This window comes from Pseudophryne corroboree, chromosome 7 (genome assembly GCF_028390025.1).
Source record: "Pseudophryne corroboree isolate aPseCor3 chromosome 7, aPseCor3.hap2, whole genome shotgun sequence".
NCBI classification, from domain to species: domain Eukaryota; kingdom Metazoa; phylum Chordata; class Amphibia; order Anura; family Myobatrachidae; genus Pseudophryne; species Pseudophryne corroboree.
In genome coordinates this window covers 250,576,788-250,594,236 of record NC_086450.1, presented here as the reverse complement: position 1 = coordinate 250,594,236, position 17,449 = coordinate 250,576,788, and the positions used below count along the sequence as shown (strand labels likewise).

Below are 17,449 nucleotides of genomic sequence, written 5' to 3'. Positions count from 1 at the left end.
TGTATCCCTCCACTTCAAGGAAAAACATGAATGTAACATAAAAGGTTTAAAAAGCTTTTGTGGTATAAAAATTGGGAAGGGGAGTTGGAGAACTAAAAATATAGAAACAAATTTAGCAAAACTAGAGATGAGAACTATATATGAACTTAGAACCTTGACACCTAATGGTCTCAATATGGATTTCGAAACAAAATGGTTCATTTGAAAAAACTGCATACTAATACACTTGTATGGTGTTGTTTTGTCTTTTTTGTTTCCCTATTATCTATGAGGATCCTGACCATTGGAAAGAATAAGCTATGGACTCTGATTATAATTCTTATAGACGAAATAAAAAGACTGCCCTATTTGAGGACATTTGAACATCAGACAATTTACATCATGTTTGGAATATTTCATGTTTGGAGATAGTGGTACTCTTTTACCCTGGAGGGAATGCACCTTCCTATATGAAGGTTTGATATATACGCCGTTGGAATGAAAGAGAAGCCACAGAGCATTTTTGGTTATACTCGCCTTCTGCCGGTCAAACGATCGGAGCAGTAAGTAAGGCAATTCAAATAGCTTTATAATTAATACTTGGTTGTTGCATCCCTTATGGGAGAAGAGTATCTATATCTCCGTTTTATATACTGTATAAACGAGTTGTGAACTTCCCTATTGGGTACATGCGGGGAAGTCTGGCCGTGAAATGCCTCCGTATGCATCCAATCAGTTTCAGGCTCTACGGGTTTTTCCGTCTGTGTATATACCGATCACGGGATCGGTTTTTAAAGTATTTTATTATTAACTGCTGGCATGCATACGTAGTCATTTCACATAGTAGGGACGTTCTCCCAATTTTTTCGTGTTTTTTTGTATCCCATTGTATGTATGTATATTGTACTAAAGAGGGATGTTTTGGCCAGGCTGTGGAGTCATTATATAATACGTGACAGCCTATTACAATAATGATTAATTATTTGACTAATGAGTACTTTGGAATAAAGTTCATATAATCGTAGTATTTAGCGGGAAGACATGTGTAAATTTGGACTCAGTAAACAGCGGGTAATATGAACACCCAGGGGATGAAATGTTTAAATGTATTATTAATGTTTTAAACGTATTTTTATAATAATTACTTGAATTGTTAATGATTGATGCCAGCTGTATGATCAGTAAGAGTATAAATATCGGACAAGAGGAAGGGGACGGTACTTCTTGAAAAAGGGGAGTGGACTCCCTGAAACGCGTTGAAGCCGTCCTGTGTCTGTGTTCAGAAGGTCCTGGAAGTCGGTGATTCGAACTCCGTGTTGTGCGCTTACCTGTCTGCAGCCGGTGCGTTCTTCCACGGGGTTTTCCATCAGCCGCCGATACCCAGTTCCAATTGATGTATGCGGACCTGTTTTTATGACTTTTGTTATTTTAATAAAATCCTTTTGGAAGCAAGTGTGTCCTACTGGGAATTCCTATTGGATATCAACATACAGAGAGGATAAAGATACCTTTATGGGAACGCGGGACAGAAATTCAATGTAAGTTGTATAACTGTCAGCTAGTAGTGAAAGAACACTGTGGTGCCAGCGAGTGAAATCCGTGTGCTGCTAAAAGATACCTTTATGGATACACGTGAAAGAAACAACCTGTAAGTGTTCTTCCAGGAGAGAGACCGTACAGGGGATTTCTACGTGGCAATATCTATCACTTTTTTATTGCATGTATATAGAGCGCTAGTTCTTGGTATTTCTCTTTTTGTGTATATCTGTGTAAAATAGGAGGTATTGGGTGTTTCCTCCATTACCTAAGAACAAGCAGCAATTAACAAGCGCAAGGCTGCTATCAATTTTGTTTTGAGAGTCTTATTGTGCCTGGTAGGGCATTCCACAGAGTGGGTGCAGCCCGATGAAAGTCCTGCAATCGTGAGTGGGAGCGAGTAATGAGTGTGGATGAGAGAAGCAGATCTTGTGAAGAGCAAAGAGGTCGAGTTGGGAGATATTTTGAGATAAGCGAGGTGATGCACGTTGTTGTAGTTTGGTTAATGGCCTCGTGTGTGTGAGTAAAAGTATTTTATATTGAATACGGTAGAATACAGGTCACCAATGGAGGGACTGAGAGTGGACCTGCAGACGATGAATGTCTAGCGAGGAAGATTAGCCTCGCAACTGCATTCAGAATGGATTGTAGTGGTGAGTCTCGTTTTGGGAAGACCAGTTAGGAGACTATTGCAATAATCAATGCGGGAGATAATGAAAGCATGGATTAGAGTTTTAGCAGTGTCTTGTGTAAGGTATGGTCGTATTTTGGATATGTTTTTTAGATGCATGTTACATGATTTTGAGACAAATTGAATGTGGGGAGCAAAGGACAGATCAGAGTCAAGGGTGACACCTAGGCCGCGAGCTTCTGGGGTAGGGTAGATTGTCGTGTTTTCAACAGTGATAGAGATATCAGGAAGGTACGTACTATTGGCCGGTGGAAATAGAACATTCTGTTTTGGAAATATTAAGTTTGAGGTGGCCAGATGTCATTCAAGATGAAACGGCAGAAAGGCACATATGAACTCGATAGCATCTACATTCTATAACCTGATTGACTAATTAAGCCCCAAGGTGAATGAAGTAAACCAAAACAAAAAGCAAGGACAAATACCATGTACTTATTAATGACAACCAACCTGATTTAAGAAGGAGATAATCAGAGAGTAAAATGTGCTCGTCCATTGACCCAAAATTGAGTTGTTTTTTTTTAAATATTAAGTTTGAGGTGGCAAGATGTCATCCATGAAATGGCAGAAAGGCATTCAGTGACACAGCCCAGTACAGAAAGGGACAAATCTGCGGAGGATAGGTAGATTTGAGTATCATCTGCGTACAGATGATACTGAAATCCAAAAGTGCTGATTAGTTTACCAAGAGATGAGTTAACAAAAAGGGAGGTAATCTGTGCACTGGGGTGGTTTTACTGTATGGGATGTGCTGCTAGTCAAAAGGGTGTCCTTGCCCTTTGGTTCAATATGGATATCTGGTTTTCACCTGACTGCGCTCATCCCCTACAGTTTGAGTATTCGTGAAATGATGCAAATGGATACTTATATAAAGGTGTGTTTTACTTTCACATGTATCAAATTTGACACTCAATATAATGAAACAGTGCAGATAATATTGTGGAACATGAAAAAGGTGGTAATCACAATATGTGCTCCACGGGGAGCACCTGTTTAACTCAGTCCTTTAATCACTCAAATTGGTGATTAAATCCTTTAGGTTCTTGGCGTGTGTGTTCTGACACAAAGGCCATGAAAAAATCCGCAACTAACTCATACAGTTACAAAATCAAAGACAGAATCACATGCCACAGCAAAGGCATCATATACTTACTAGAATGTCCATGTAAGTTACAGTATATAGGGAGAACCATCCGACCACTGAAAATCAGAATCAGTGAACACATTCGCAATATTAAACGAAAAACAGAAGATCATCCGCTCTCATTACACTTTAGAGACCATCATGAATCAAACCCCGCATTACTAAAGTTTACGGGGCTGAAAGAAATCAAGAAGAACTGGAGGGGAGGGGATTATATACAAAAAATAAATAAAGAAGAGTTACGTTTAATAATTTCCTTTGGCACACTAGCACCAAAAGGGTTAAACATTGATAATGAAATAAGGTCTATCATCTGCAAGTAGAACCAATCATTTAGTATGCAGATATCCAATACCCAGAAAAAGCCCACAGGTAACATAGGATTATAAACCACTCCAAAGTAGGAAAGTTATATATATCCCAGATATTTCATAACAATACCAAAGAATCCACTTTACCACAATTGTTGACACACAAGAAACATCTTGAATTTTTGAAAAGCTCCGTGATCAGATAGCATACTAACAAGCCACATACCATTGCCACATAAAACACATAAGAAATATCCCGACGTAACGTAACATCTTCCACAATAGTAAGCTTACCAACAGGCACTATACCATTTGCTCTAACAATAAGATTCACACCATCACTGGTATACAATAACCGCAATTCTCATTTAATTTTACATGACCAAAGTATATTATGTTCATTGGTTAATGCACCTTGGTACCGATGACTGAAATTCAGAAACCCGGACACACAACCAGAATCGTATTATTTGTCTGAGAATACAAATGCCTAACAAAAAATTAAGAAACACAACTATGGACCTTTTAAAAAAAAAAAAAAGAATTTAATTTGCATTGCCATGTTTTCATACTTTCCCTGTTTCTGAAACTCACAAATGGGACAGATTGCAGGAACATGTGATCTGCCCCCTGCAATACTGACAACCTCAACCACCAATCAAAACAGTGGAACAAAGGAGGAACTGATGCTGGTCCCGCCCGCAAGCCAATTTAACACCCACCACTATCAGAACACTGCAAAGACTCCCAGGGGAAGACCGATCCGGTTGAAACGCGTTGGCAGAGACGACTAAGAGACATCAAACCATTGGAGGACAGGAGAGTGCTGTGAGACCCTCGGACCTACGGCGCAGACATCGGTAAGCAGTACAGACGGACGGGCAGCAGGAGGACCACACAGGTGAGTACTCCGTTGTGGGGAGGTGCAACACTGCCACAGGCTCTGTTTAGATCCTGCGGCTAAGCTCCCCCCCCACGCAAACACGACCAACCCAGCGAGCGGCGCAGGCACACGGGGAGATCCCTAACAGGACGAACCGGAGAGCGGGTGCGCGAGCTGATGGACGAGCCTGTCCGGAGCCGCCAGGAGATTCCCGCTGCCCCCCGCACCTGTACATCTTACAAGTACGGCCGCAACGATAGTGCACGAATACCTGACTTCCACACGCAGAGGTACGGGACGCCGTCCTCTGCAACTATATGAATCTAATTACTAAAGACAGATTTTTAAAGCCCACACAGTTCGGTCAGGACTAGAGACATTTCCACTGGAAAATCTATCTGACTTTTAAAGCAACACACCCAGATTGAATCATTACTTATATATATTTTTTCCAGCCCATTGGCCTTTGTGTCAGAACACACACGCCAAGAACCTAAAGGATTTAATCACCAATTTGAGTGATTAAAGGACTGAGTTAAACAGGTGCTCCCCGTGGAGCACACATTGTGATTACCACCTTTTTCATGTTCCACAATATTATCGGCACTGTTTAATTATATTGAGTGTCATATTTGATACATGTGAAAGTAAAACACACCTTTATATAAGTATCCATTTGCATCATTTCACGAGTACTCAAACTGTAGGGGATGAGCGCAGTCAGGTGAAAACCAGATATCCATACCAAGAGATGAGGTATAGATAGAGTAAAGCAGAGGACCCAAGACGGAGCCTTGCGGTACTCCAACTGAAAGTAGTAGCAAAGAGGAGGTAGATTCAGAGAAGTGAACACTGAAGGAGCGATCAGATAGGTAGTATAGGAACCATGAAAGGGCTGTGTCTTTAAGACCATGGAATTGTAGTGTTTTTATGAGAAGAGAGTGGTAAACAGTGTCAAAGGCAGCAGATAGATGTAGAAGAATAAGTAGTGAGTAACGGCCTTTAGACTTCGTAGTGACCAAATCATTAACCACTTTAGTCAGTGCTGTCTCTGTGGAGTGTTGGGAACGGAACTCTGACTGAAGTGGGTCCAATAGATTGTGTGAGTTAAGAAGGTGTGTGAGTTAAGAAGGTGTGTGAGTCGAGTGTAGGCAAGTCTCTCAAGTAGCTTAGAGAGACTAGGGAGCTGAGAGATAGTGCGGTAGTTTGAGTGTTGAGGTCTAAATGGGAATAATCACTGCATGCTTGAAGAGTGAAGGAAAAATACCAGTAGAGAGAGAGATTACAGATGTTAGTAAATGTAGGGATGCGCACCGGAGACACAGCTTTACTTATTTGTGAGGGTAAAGGATTAAGAGGAGAGGATGAGAAGAGCGATGATACTATTTGTGGGATCAAATGAAGAGTACCAGAGATTTTAGGTAAAGAACTGAGCAGGTCTCTGGCTGCCGAAGAGCATACCATTTCATCTCGAATCTTCTCCTTGAAGTAGGAAGCAAGATCTTGTGCCTTGATAGTGGCTGGTGGGGTAGGTGAGGGAAGAAGTGATTTAAATGTATTAAAGAGTCATCTGGGGTTAGAGGCTTGAGCAGAGATAAGAGTTTGGAAATATGCTTGTTTGGCAGTGTCCAGGGCAGTTCTATAAGAGTGGTAGACAGTCTTATATGTGAGGAAGTCACTTGAAATATGAGATTTACACCACTGACGTTCAAGTTTACGTGTGAGGTTTTGTAGATGTCTTAATTTAGAGTGCCATGGTTTGACATCTAGGCCTATGTGGAGTGTGATTGGTAGCTGGAGCCACTTCATCAAGGGTTAGTTCTAGAGTCTGGTTCAGGTGTGATACAGCCATCTCAGGAGAGGTGAATGCATAAAAAGGTGAAAGCAGTTGTTGGAGTGAGGTGGAAAGTTCTTGAAGATTAATGGTGTTAATATTTGTGCGGGATTGAGGAGGATTGGAGGACTTTATGGTTACGAGGCCTGGAGGTGTGTGTAAAGTGGAGACCACCATGTGCCAGTGCTGCAGGGGAGGCTGTGTCCGATTGTGTGAGCCAGGTTTCTGATATAGCCAGCAGATTGAAGTTGTTAGATATTCCCTGCGACAGAGTACCCTCCCGCACCTCTGAGTCCACCTCACCCTGCTCCATTTCTGACCCCTCATCATCAGAGTCAGACTGCAGGATATGGGCCAAAGTACGTTTTTGCGGACAAATGGCAGGGGACTGAGACGCTGGTTTGGGTACAGACTCTCTCCTCATAAACCTAGTCACAGACTGTCTTAAGTATTGCGTCTCTTTCTCATTCCGAGATAGCTTAGTAGAAATGGTGGAAATCATTCCCCTAATGGAGTCCAGCCATGCTGGGTCTGTTCCACTAGACTGGGAAGGAATACTACACTGAGTACACACTAGTGAACCACATGGAGAAGAGGAACACTGTGCCTTACATGAAACGCACTCTTTGCCAGACACACTAACAGTGACAACGCACACACAGTAAAAGGTTAAATGCACAATTAACCCACAAAGAGCCCTTCCAGGGAGAGACAGTGAAAGTAAGGAATCAGCACACAGCGCCCTTATCGCTAATGCCAAGCTTAGCCGGGTCGCAGACGAAGTACCTAGATTAGGGACTTGGTACACTAATAATCACTCCCACCCTGCTATGACCCCTTGGTACCGCTGAGGTAATCTGGAGTTTCTCCGGAGGAGCTGCTCATCCCTGTTAGTCAGCGTCTATGTCAGCTGAAGAGGGAAAATGGCGCTGGTGAGCTGTATGCACTCTTAGTGAAGCCCCGCCCCTTCAATGGCATGCGGCCTTCCCGCTCTTTATACTGGCTGTATGTGTCTTCGTGCATAAAATGGAGACAGACTCCTTTTATGGCTTTTATTGCCGGTACTGTGCCTGCTGTTCAGAGTCTGTCTGTACACAGCGGGAGACGCAGTCCGCCCCGTCTAGAAGCCGTGCGTCTCCGTACCCTCATGCCGCCATAATGGCAGACGACCCGCTAACTGGAACACCGGCTTAGTACTTGCCACTCTTCTGGCTGTGTTAGGGGTGGCGGCGTGCTACAGGAATGTACCCCCCACCTAAGTCCCACGTAGCAGGCAGGCTGGTGCCATCCAGTCCTGCCTGAAAATAAACAAAAAATAAATGCAGAAATCTCTTCAGGAGCTTCCAGAGATGTGACCAGCTCCTCTGGGCACATTTTCTAAACCGAGACTGGCAGGAGGGTCATAGAGAAAGGTGCCAGCGCACACTATCAATTTCTTAAAGTGCTCATGGCTCCTAGTATCCCCTAGGACGTAAGAGAAATATATAATATGATATACTAGACACACAAATGCATATACACACACACACACACACACACACACACACACACATATATAAAGACAAAGCACAAGGTAAATGTATTATAAATGCATTGGAGAAAACTAATTTTAAGGATTCCCACATGGAAACAGGGTGAACATAAACGATAACCAAGTGTACACCATCTAGGCCGACGCAGATCCCTAAACCCCTACTGGTGCAAAGCAGCTTTTGTCATCACTGTAACTCCCATATGATAAGTAGTAAGAAACTATTACTTTAAGTCACAAAACTTACCACGTTCTGTTTTAGGTGTTTCATCCCATCTATTTTTACGTGCACTGGAGGTTGCACCTCCATGACCTGGAGTTACATGCCCAGGAGTATCACCACGACCAGGTGTTGCAGCTCCCGCAGGTGTATGGCTAGGAGTAGGATCCCAAATCTTTGAACCTGGTGTGGCTCCAGGAGTTTCATTTCCCTTTGCACGGCCAGGAGTCTCATCCCATCTTAATGAAGAAGGAGTGTGGCCAGGGGTCTTTCAAGACAAAAAAATAAAGATTAATAAAAATAGGATTTTAAATTACCTACCGGTAAATCCTTTTCTCATAGTCAGTAGAGGATGCTGGGGTTCCATTTAGTACCATGGGGTAAAGACTTTAAGAGTTTAATAGTGTGGGCTGGCTCCTCCCTCTATGCCCCTCCTACCAGACTCAGTCTAGAAACTGTGCCGAGAAGACGGACATACTTCGAGGGAAGTAAACACACAGATAGTGGTGAGATTCACACCAGCTAACACAACAAAAGGAAAGACAAGCTAACCAAACAAACGATTCAGCAACGACTGAACCAACAATATTAACCAAGTAACAATGCAGGAAAACTAAGCACTGGGCGGGCGCCCAGCATCCTCTACGGACTACGAGAAAATAGGATTTTAATTACCTACCGGTAAATCCTTTTCTCGTAGTCCGTAGAGGATGCTGGGGTCCATTTTAGTACCATGGGGTATAGACGGTTCCGCAGAAGACTTCGGCACTTTAAGACTTTTCAACAGTGTGAACTGGCTCCTCCCTATATGCCCCTCCTCCAGACCTCAGTATAGGAACTGTGCCCGAGTAGACAGACAACTTCGAGAGAAGAATTAACTTTAAACTAGTGGCGAGATTCACACCAGCTCACACCATACAAAACATGCCGCCTAACATGGCTTTAAACATAACTCATGCTAACGTGCATGCATAACGCAACAGCTGTGAACATCTTAACACATGAGAACCTGTGTAAAAAGATAAAACGTAATTCTGCAAGAAAAATGAGCACTGGGCGGGTGCCCAGCATCCTCTACGGACTTCGAGAAAAGGATTTACCGGTAGGTAATTAAAATCCTATTTTCTCTTACGTCCTAGAGGATGCTGGGGTCCATTTAAGTACCATGAGGATGTACCAAAGCTCCCAGTACGAGCAGGAAAGTGCTAATGTTCCTGTAGAACTGACTGACCAAACTGAAGGTCGTCAGCAGCCAAGGTGTGAAACCTGTAAAACTTAGCAAACGTGTCTGCACCTGACCAAGTAGCTGCTCGGCAAATTTGCAATGCCGAGACACCCTGGGCAGGCGCCCAGGACGAACCCACTTTTCTTGTAGAGTGGGCCTTTACCGAACTCGGTAACGGCAATCCTGCCATGGAATAAGCGTGCTGAATGGTACAATAACAAGAAAGAAAGTAGCGCTAAGAGAATTAAAATGGATGGATGAGTGTACGACAATAAAATTTAAGGTATTTTTAATAGTGGTAAAATTTCATAAAAGTAAATATATCTCGAAATGCTGCTTGGAACACCAGTAATAAATTTCTAACACCCTCCCCTCCTTGGTTGGAGGAAATAAATAAATACAGGGACTATTTTAGCACAGTCTTTACCGGACAGTTTATACACACTTTCACCGCTGGAGGCGCATCCATAAGATACGTATTCAAACCACAGCAAGGGTCCTGCAAGTCCTCACCAGTCTCACGGTGCCTTTATACGGAAGTGAAGATCTTTGTCCTGATGTGCGGTATAGCGTCCCAGTAGGAATTCCTAAAAGTCCTTAATCCAATACGGAGGGAGGTGGAGTAGCAGAAGTGATCCAGGTGGAGAAGCAAGTCACACCAACGCGTTTCGCTGTTTAGCGTTGGTGCGACTTGCTGCTCCACCTGGATCACTTTTATTGTCGTACACTCATCCATCCATTTTAATTCTCTTAGCGCTACTTTATTTTTTATTGTTTTATGTTTAGTAGGTTGTGACTACAATCTACATATAGTAGCTGCATTAGAACAACACACCCATAAGCGCCCGATTCTGCCTCAGGCATTGTTTTCTCTGTGCTGAATGGTACCTCTCCAGGGCGCAATAGTCTGCTTAGAAGCAGAACCCCCAATCTTGTTGGGGCCATAGAGGACAAACAAAGATTCTGTTTTCCTTATCCGAGCCGTTCTTGCAACATAAGTCCTCAATGCTCTGACGACATCCAAGGACTTTGAAACGGCTGAGGTGTCAGAAGCCACAACCTTTGGAAGAAAATGCTGATGCATCCGCAGTTCAGCTCTATTATTATGAAAAATCAAATAAGGACTCTTGTGTGACAGAGCCCCTAATTCAGACACTCGTCTGCCTGAGGCCAAGGCCAACAGCATGACCACTTTCCAAGTGAAACTTCAACTCTACCTCTTGTAGAGGCTCAAACCAGTCCGATTTAAGGAACTGCAACACCACATTAAGATCCCATGGCGCCGCAGGAGGCACAAAGGGAGGTTGGATGCGCAGAACCCCCTTTACGAACGTCTGGACCTCAGGAAGGGAAGCCAACTGTTTCTTAAAGAAAATGGACAAGGACGAAATTTGAACCTTGATAGACCCAAATCTCAAGCCAGCATCCACACCAGCCTGTAGAAATAGGAGAAGACGTCCTAATTTAAACTCCACCTCAGAAGACTTCTTGGATTCACACCAAGATACATATTTTCTCTAAATACGATGGTAATGTCGAACCCTTGCTCTTCTGATGATCTTGAGAACTTTTGGTATTAGTGGAAGTGGAGGGAACAGATACACCGACCGAAACACCCACTGGGTCACCAGTGCATCCACTGCTATTGCTTGTGGGTCTCTCGACCTGGAACAATATTTCTGAAGCTTCTTGTTGAGACGTGATGCCATCATATCTACTTAAGGTACGCCCCAACGATCTGGTACCTCTGCAAAGACTTCTAGGTGGAGGCCCCATTCTCCTGGATGGAGATCGTGTCTGCTGAGGAAGAATGCTTCCCAGTTGTCCACTCTCGGAATGAAAATTGCTGACAGAGCTTTTTGCATGTCTTTCTGCCCAGAGGAGTATCTTTGTCACCTCTGCCATCGCCATTCTGCTTTTCGTTCCGCCCTGGCGGTTTATGTAAGCTACTGCCGTTACATTGTCTGACTCGATCTGTATGGGACAACCTTGAAGAAGGTGTGCCGCTTGATGAAGGCTGTTGTACACAGCTCTCAATTCCAGAATGTTTATGTAATGGAGTACTTCTTGACTTGACCATCCTTGGAAGCTTTCCCCTTGCGTGACTGCTCCCCAACCTCGGAGGCTTGCATCTGTGGTCACCAGGATCCAAGTCTGAATCCCAAACCTGCATTCCTCCAGGAGGTGAGAACTTTGAAGCCACCACAAAAGTGAAATACTGGCTTTTGTTGATAGGATTATCCTCCGGTGCAGGTGCGATCCGGACCACTTGTCCAGTAGGTCCCATTGAAACACCCTGGCATGGAATCGGCCAAATTGTAGAGCCTCGCAGGCCGCTACCATCTTCCCCAGCAGGCGGATGCACTGATGAATCAATACGCATGCTGGTTTTAAAACTTGTTTTACCATCCTCTGGATCTCCAGAGCCTTTTCCACTGGTAGGAATACTTTCTGTGCTTCCGTGTCCAATATCATTCCCAGAAATTATAACCTCATTGTGGGTTCCAATTGTGATTTTGGAAGGTTTATGATCCAACCGTGCTGTTGAAGCACCGTCAGGGAAAGTGCAATGTCCTGCACTATGTAGGTGTGTGTGTGTGTGGGGGGGGGGGGGGGGGGGTTCTGCGCTCCCTCCAATAAATGTTCTGTATGTGTGGAGGGATTCTATCCGTGCAGCCTAGGTCCCAGGGGTAGGATTTCGTTTCAAGTATTCCTTATTCTGACAGAGAGCAAGAAAGGAGAAAAGGAACCTCCGGCGCTACTGGACAGGTTGTAAATCGTTATTGAAAAACTCCAGTGGTGTTTTATGTATAAAGAAAAATATTTTTATTTTGATTTACATGAGAAAATATGGGTATGTAAAACAACAGTACTAAAAAAAACATTAATATAGTCAGTAATATAAAAAGTGGTTGATGTTGAAACCTGATGCTATCTATAACTGCTTATTGTCAATGTGAATTAAATATGAATACATGTACTGTACATAAAAAAATTCCTTAGAAACACAGATTCAGAGTGAATACATTTCTGACAGTGTTCTAACAGAGAAACAATCCAGCAACAGTATCCACCTGTATTCTGTTTTAGAACACTGTCAGAAATGTATCAATCTGTATTTGCTGCAAACCTTTTGTAAGTAACCTCAAAGGAATCACAGTTGCATGGTGTTCACAGTTTTTAATGACACTCTGAATCTGTGTGTTTCTAAGGAATTATTTTATGTACAGTACATGTATTAATATTTAATTCACATTGACAATAAGCAGTTATAGATAGCATCAGGATCAACAACAACCACTTTTTATATTACTGATTATATTAATGTTTTTTTAGTACTGTTGTTTTACATACCCATATTTTCTCATGTAAATCAATATAAAAATATTTTTCTTTATACATAAAACACCACTGGAGTTTTTCAATAACGATTTACAACCTATCCAGTAGCGCCGGAGGTTCCTTTTCTCCTTTCTTGCTCAATGTCCTGCACTAGTTTCTCCCTGGATCTCGCTTTTATGAGGAGATCGTCCAAGTATGGGATGACTGACTCCTTTCTTGCGAAGAACAACCACCATCTCCGCCATCACCTTGGTGAATATTCTCGGAGCCGTGGAGAGCCCGAAAGGCAATGTTTGGAACTGGTAGTGGTAGTTCTGCAACGCAAACCTCAGTTATGCCTGGGGAGGCGGGTAGATGGGAACATGTAAATAAGCATCTCTGATGTCCATCGATACCAGAAATTCCTATTCCTCCAAGCTGGAGATCACCGCTCTCAGATTCCATCTTGAATTTGAACCTTTTCAAATAAAGGATCAGAGTCTTTAGGTTTAAAATCGGTCTGACCGAGCCATCCGGTTTCAGCACTACAAACAGGCTTGAATAAACCCTTTTTCCTGTTGTGACACAGGAACTAAAGAAATTACGTTGTCTTGACATAATTTCTGTATTGCGTTCAGCACTTTTGCTCGGTCCTGAACAGAAGCTGGTAAGGCTGATTTGAAAAATAGGCATGGGGGAAGGTCCTGAAATTCCAATTTGTACCCTTGGGATACTAGCTGCAATACCCAAGGATCCAGATATGAGTGAACCCAGACCTGGCTGAAAGACAGTAGAAGTGCCCCCACCCGATCGTACTCCCGCAGAGGAGCCCCAGCGTCATGTTGAGGTTTTAGCAGAAGTAGCTGATGACTTCTGTTCCTGGGAGCCTGATGGTGCTGTAGATTTTTTACCTCTTTCTCGACCTTTTCCTGCGAAGAAGGGGGTACCCTTTGCCTTTTTGGACTTGTTGGGCCGAAAGGATTGCATTGTATGAGAATGAAATCCTTTCCTAGGTGGAGCAGATGCGGAAGCCAGAAATGCTAACGTCAGCATTCCATCGGCGGATCCACAGCGCCCTGCAGGCTGAAATCGCCATAGCGGAGGATCTTGAACTCAGCAACCCAATATCCTTCATAGCTTCAACTAAGTAACTTACAGCATCTTTGATATGGCCGAGAGTTAGGACTATTTCATCCATGTTAACTGTGTATGTTAACAAGCAAGTTGTCAGACCATTTTTCTACAGCATTACCTACCCACGCACAAGCAATGGTGGGCCTGAGCACCGTTCCGTTAGCCATATATATGGATTTTATGTCAGCTGGATCTTTTAAAGAGGCTGAACCATGGGCAGGCTAAACAATTTTCTTAGACAGCCGAGAAACTGAGGTGTCTATCATTGGGGGTGTATCCTTCTGGGAAGGGTAAATTTCTTCTCTGGGTTAGCCCAGGATTCTTCAAAGAATGCATTCAAATCCTTTGAAGGAGGAAAAGTCACAATCTGCTTTTTATTTAATTTAAAATAATCCTTTTCCTCAGGGACCAGTGTTTCAGGAAACTCCAAAACGTCCTTTATAGCGACTATCATACATTGTATGCTTTTGGCTAACTTGGGGTCTACCCCTCTCAAATCCCCAGTGTCGACGTCAGTGTCGGAATCTGTGTCTGTGTCCCCTTGCATTATCTGGGCCAGAGACCTTTCCTGGGAACTGAATGGGACCAGAGTGGATGATATGGAGGGGTCAGTAAACAGGGCATCCTCCACAGACTGCCTCCAATATTTAGTCTGTTGTTCAGACTCAGAGAATTTCTTTGCAAGCATTGACATTCTTTTGCAACATTCTCACCCATTCCGGCTCCTTCTGAGACGGAAGGGCTACCACATTACCCTCTTGTGTATCTAAAATGGGTTCTTCCTGGGAAGAACCCTCCCCAATGTCTGACATGTTACACACACCACCCCCATCACACAGGGTAGCTATTGGGGACAGACCCACACTAAAGTCTGTCAGACACAGATTTGCCAGTCCACACACTGTACCTTATTGTGAATTGTGGAAATATTACCCACTTACAGTGCATATATCAATAATAGGCTCACAGACCTAATTATGAACGAACACGCTCTGCCCCTTCTAGAACACCCTGTACTTGTATCAGCGTTGTCATGAGGAGAAACAGCGTTCAGGAGCTTCACACTGGAGTTTCTGCAGGAGAAAATGGCACCCAGTGAGTGTTCTCGCAAGTCTGAGGAGAAGCCCCACCCTTCAGCCTCAGCAATGTAACATTTATACTGGCTGGGGATGGCACATCAGCGGCTGTACATGTATGTTACCTTTTTGCCAGTGAGAGTAAGGTTTTAAAACATGCCCTCAGAGCATGTTGCCAGCAGCTTACCTGTAAAATAAAAAACCTAAGAAAATATTTTTCCAGCAAAGCTCTGTAGATCCTCCTCTGTAGTCTCCTGGGCACATTTTCTAAACTGAGGTCTGGAGGAGGGGCATAGAGGGAGGAGCCAGTTCACACTTTTGAAAAGTCTTAAAGTGCCGAAGGCTCCTGCGGAACAGTCTATACCCCATGGTACTAAAATGGACCCCAGCATCCTCTAGGACGTAAGAGAAAAGGATTTACCGGTAGGTAATTAAAATCCTATTTTCTCCTACGTCCTAGAGGATGCTAGGGTTCCATTTAGTACCATGGGGATGTACCAAAGCTCCCAGTACGGGAGGGAGAGTGCTGAGGTTCCTGCAGAACAAATTGACCAAACTTTAGGTCCTCAGAGGCCAAAGTATCGAACTTGTAGAACTTGGCAAACGTGTTCGACTGACCAAGTAGCTGCTCGACAAAGCTGTAAAGCCGAGACACCCCGGGCAGCCGCCCAGGAAGAACCCACTTTACGAGTAGAGTGGGCATTAACAGATTTTGGACACGGCAAGCCTGCCGTAGAATAGGCATGCTGGATAGTAAGCCTGATCCAGCGAGAAATCGTCTGCTTAGAAGCAGGACACCCAACCTTGTTGGGATCATAAAGGACAAATGGTGAGTCCGACTTCCTGTGACGAGAAGTTCTCTTCACATTAATTTTCAAAGCCCTCACAACATCCAAGGACTTTGAGACAATTGAGGAGTCCGTAACCACTGGCACAAAAATAGGTTGGTTGATATGAAAAGCTGACACCATTTAGAAGAAATTGCTGACGCGTTCTGAGCTCAGCTCTATCCTCATGGAAAATCAAGTAGGGGCTCTTGCATGACAATGCCCCAAATTCCGACACACGTCTAGTAATGCCAACTGTGTGACCGCATTCCAAGTAAGAAACTTGGCATCCACCTCGTGTAAAGGCTCGAACCAATCTAATTGCAGGCACTGCAGCACCACATTAAGGTCCCAAGGTGCTGTAGGAGGCACAAAGGGTGGTTGGATGTGCAGAACCCCTTTCAAGAATGTCTGAACCTCAGGGAGAGAAGCCAATTGTTTCTGGAAGAAAATGAACAAGGCCGAAATCTGGACCTTTATGGAGCCCAAGCGTAGGCCCACATCCACACCTGCTTGCAGAAAGAGGAGAAACCGTCCGAGTTGAAACTCCACCGTAGGAAACTTCTTGGATTTACACCAAGACACATTTTTTCCAAATCCGACGGTAATGTTAAGACGTTACTCCCTTCCTAGCCTGTATCAGGGTAGGAATTACCTTGTTCGGAATGCCCTTTCAAGCCAAGATCTGGCGTTCAACCTCCATGCCGTTAAACGTAGCTGCAGTAAGTCTTGATAGGCGAACGGCCACTGTTGTAGAAGGTCCTCACGAAGAGGAAGAGGACTCGGATCCTCCAGCAGTAATTCCAGAAGTTCCGCAAACCAAGCCCTTCTTGGCCAGTCTGGAGCAATGAGGATCACCTGAACTCTTGTTACTCTTTTTATTAGTTTGAGAATCCTTGGGATTGGTGGAAGTGGAGGGAACGCATACACTGACTGGAACATCCACGGAGTTATCAGTGCGTCCACCGCCACAGCTTGTGGGACTCGCGATCTGGAACAGTACCTTCGAAGCTTCTTGTTGAGGCGAGAGGCCATCATGTCTATCTGAGGAACACCCCATCGGCTTGTCACCTCTGCGAACACCTCCGGGTGGAGGCACCATTCTCCTGGATGGAGATCGTGTCTATTGAAGAAGTCCGCTTCTCAGTTGTCCACTCGCGGAATGAAGATTGCTGACAGTGCCACCGCATATTTTCTGCCTAGAGGAGGATTCTTGTTACCTCTGACATTGCATGGCTTTCGGCGACAGGTGTATCCGCTGGTGCACGTGAAGATGTGATCCAGACCATTTGTCTAGGAGATCCAGCTGGAAGAACCTCGCATGGAATCTTCCAACTGTAGAGCCTCGTAGGAGGCTACTATCTTCCCCAGAACGCGAATGCACTGATGAACAGATACCCGGGCTGGCTTCAAGACATCCTGTACCATTGATTGGATCACCAACGCTTTCTCCACCGGTAGGAACACCCTCTGCACTTCCATGTAGAGTATCATCCCCAGTAAAGGCAGTCTCCTTGTCAGCTCCAAATCTGACTTTGGAAGGTTCAGGATCCACCCATTATCCTGGAGTAGTCGAGTTGAGAGAGTAATACTCTGCAACAACCTCTCCCTGGAAGTTGCTTTTATCAGATCGTCCAGATATGGAATTATGTTCACTCCCTGCCTGCGGAGGAGTAGCATCATCTATGTCATGACCCTGGTGAACACCCTCGGTGCTGTGGCAGTGCCTGGAACTGA

At 44.2% G+C, this 17,449-nt stretch overlaps 1 protein-coding gene across 2 annotated transcripts in view; it reads right to left on the bottom strand.

The window, feature by feature from the left end:
• SF3B1 (splicing factor 3b subunit 1) overlaps nucleotides 1–17,449 on the bottom strand; it is a 283,573-nt gene that overhangs the window by 179,439 nt on the left and 86,685 nt on the right. For both annotated transcript variants that reach the window (XM_063934087.1, XM_063934088.1), the window contains one exon: nucleotides 8,157–8,397. In XM_063934087.1, the coding sequence (XP_063790157.1) occupies nucleotides 8,157–8,397 (241 nt within the window). The remainder of the gene's footprint in view (nucleotides 1–8,156; nucleotides 8,398–17,449) is intronic.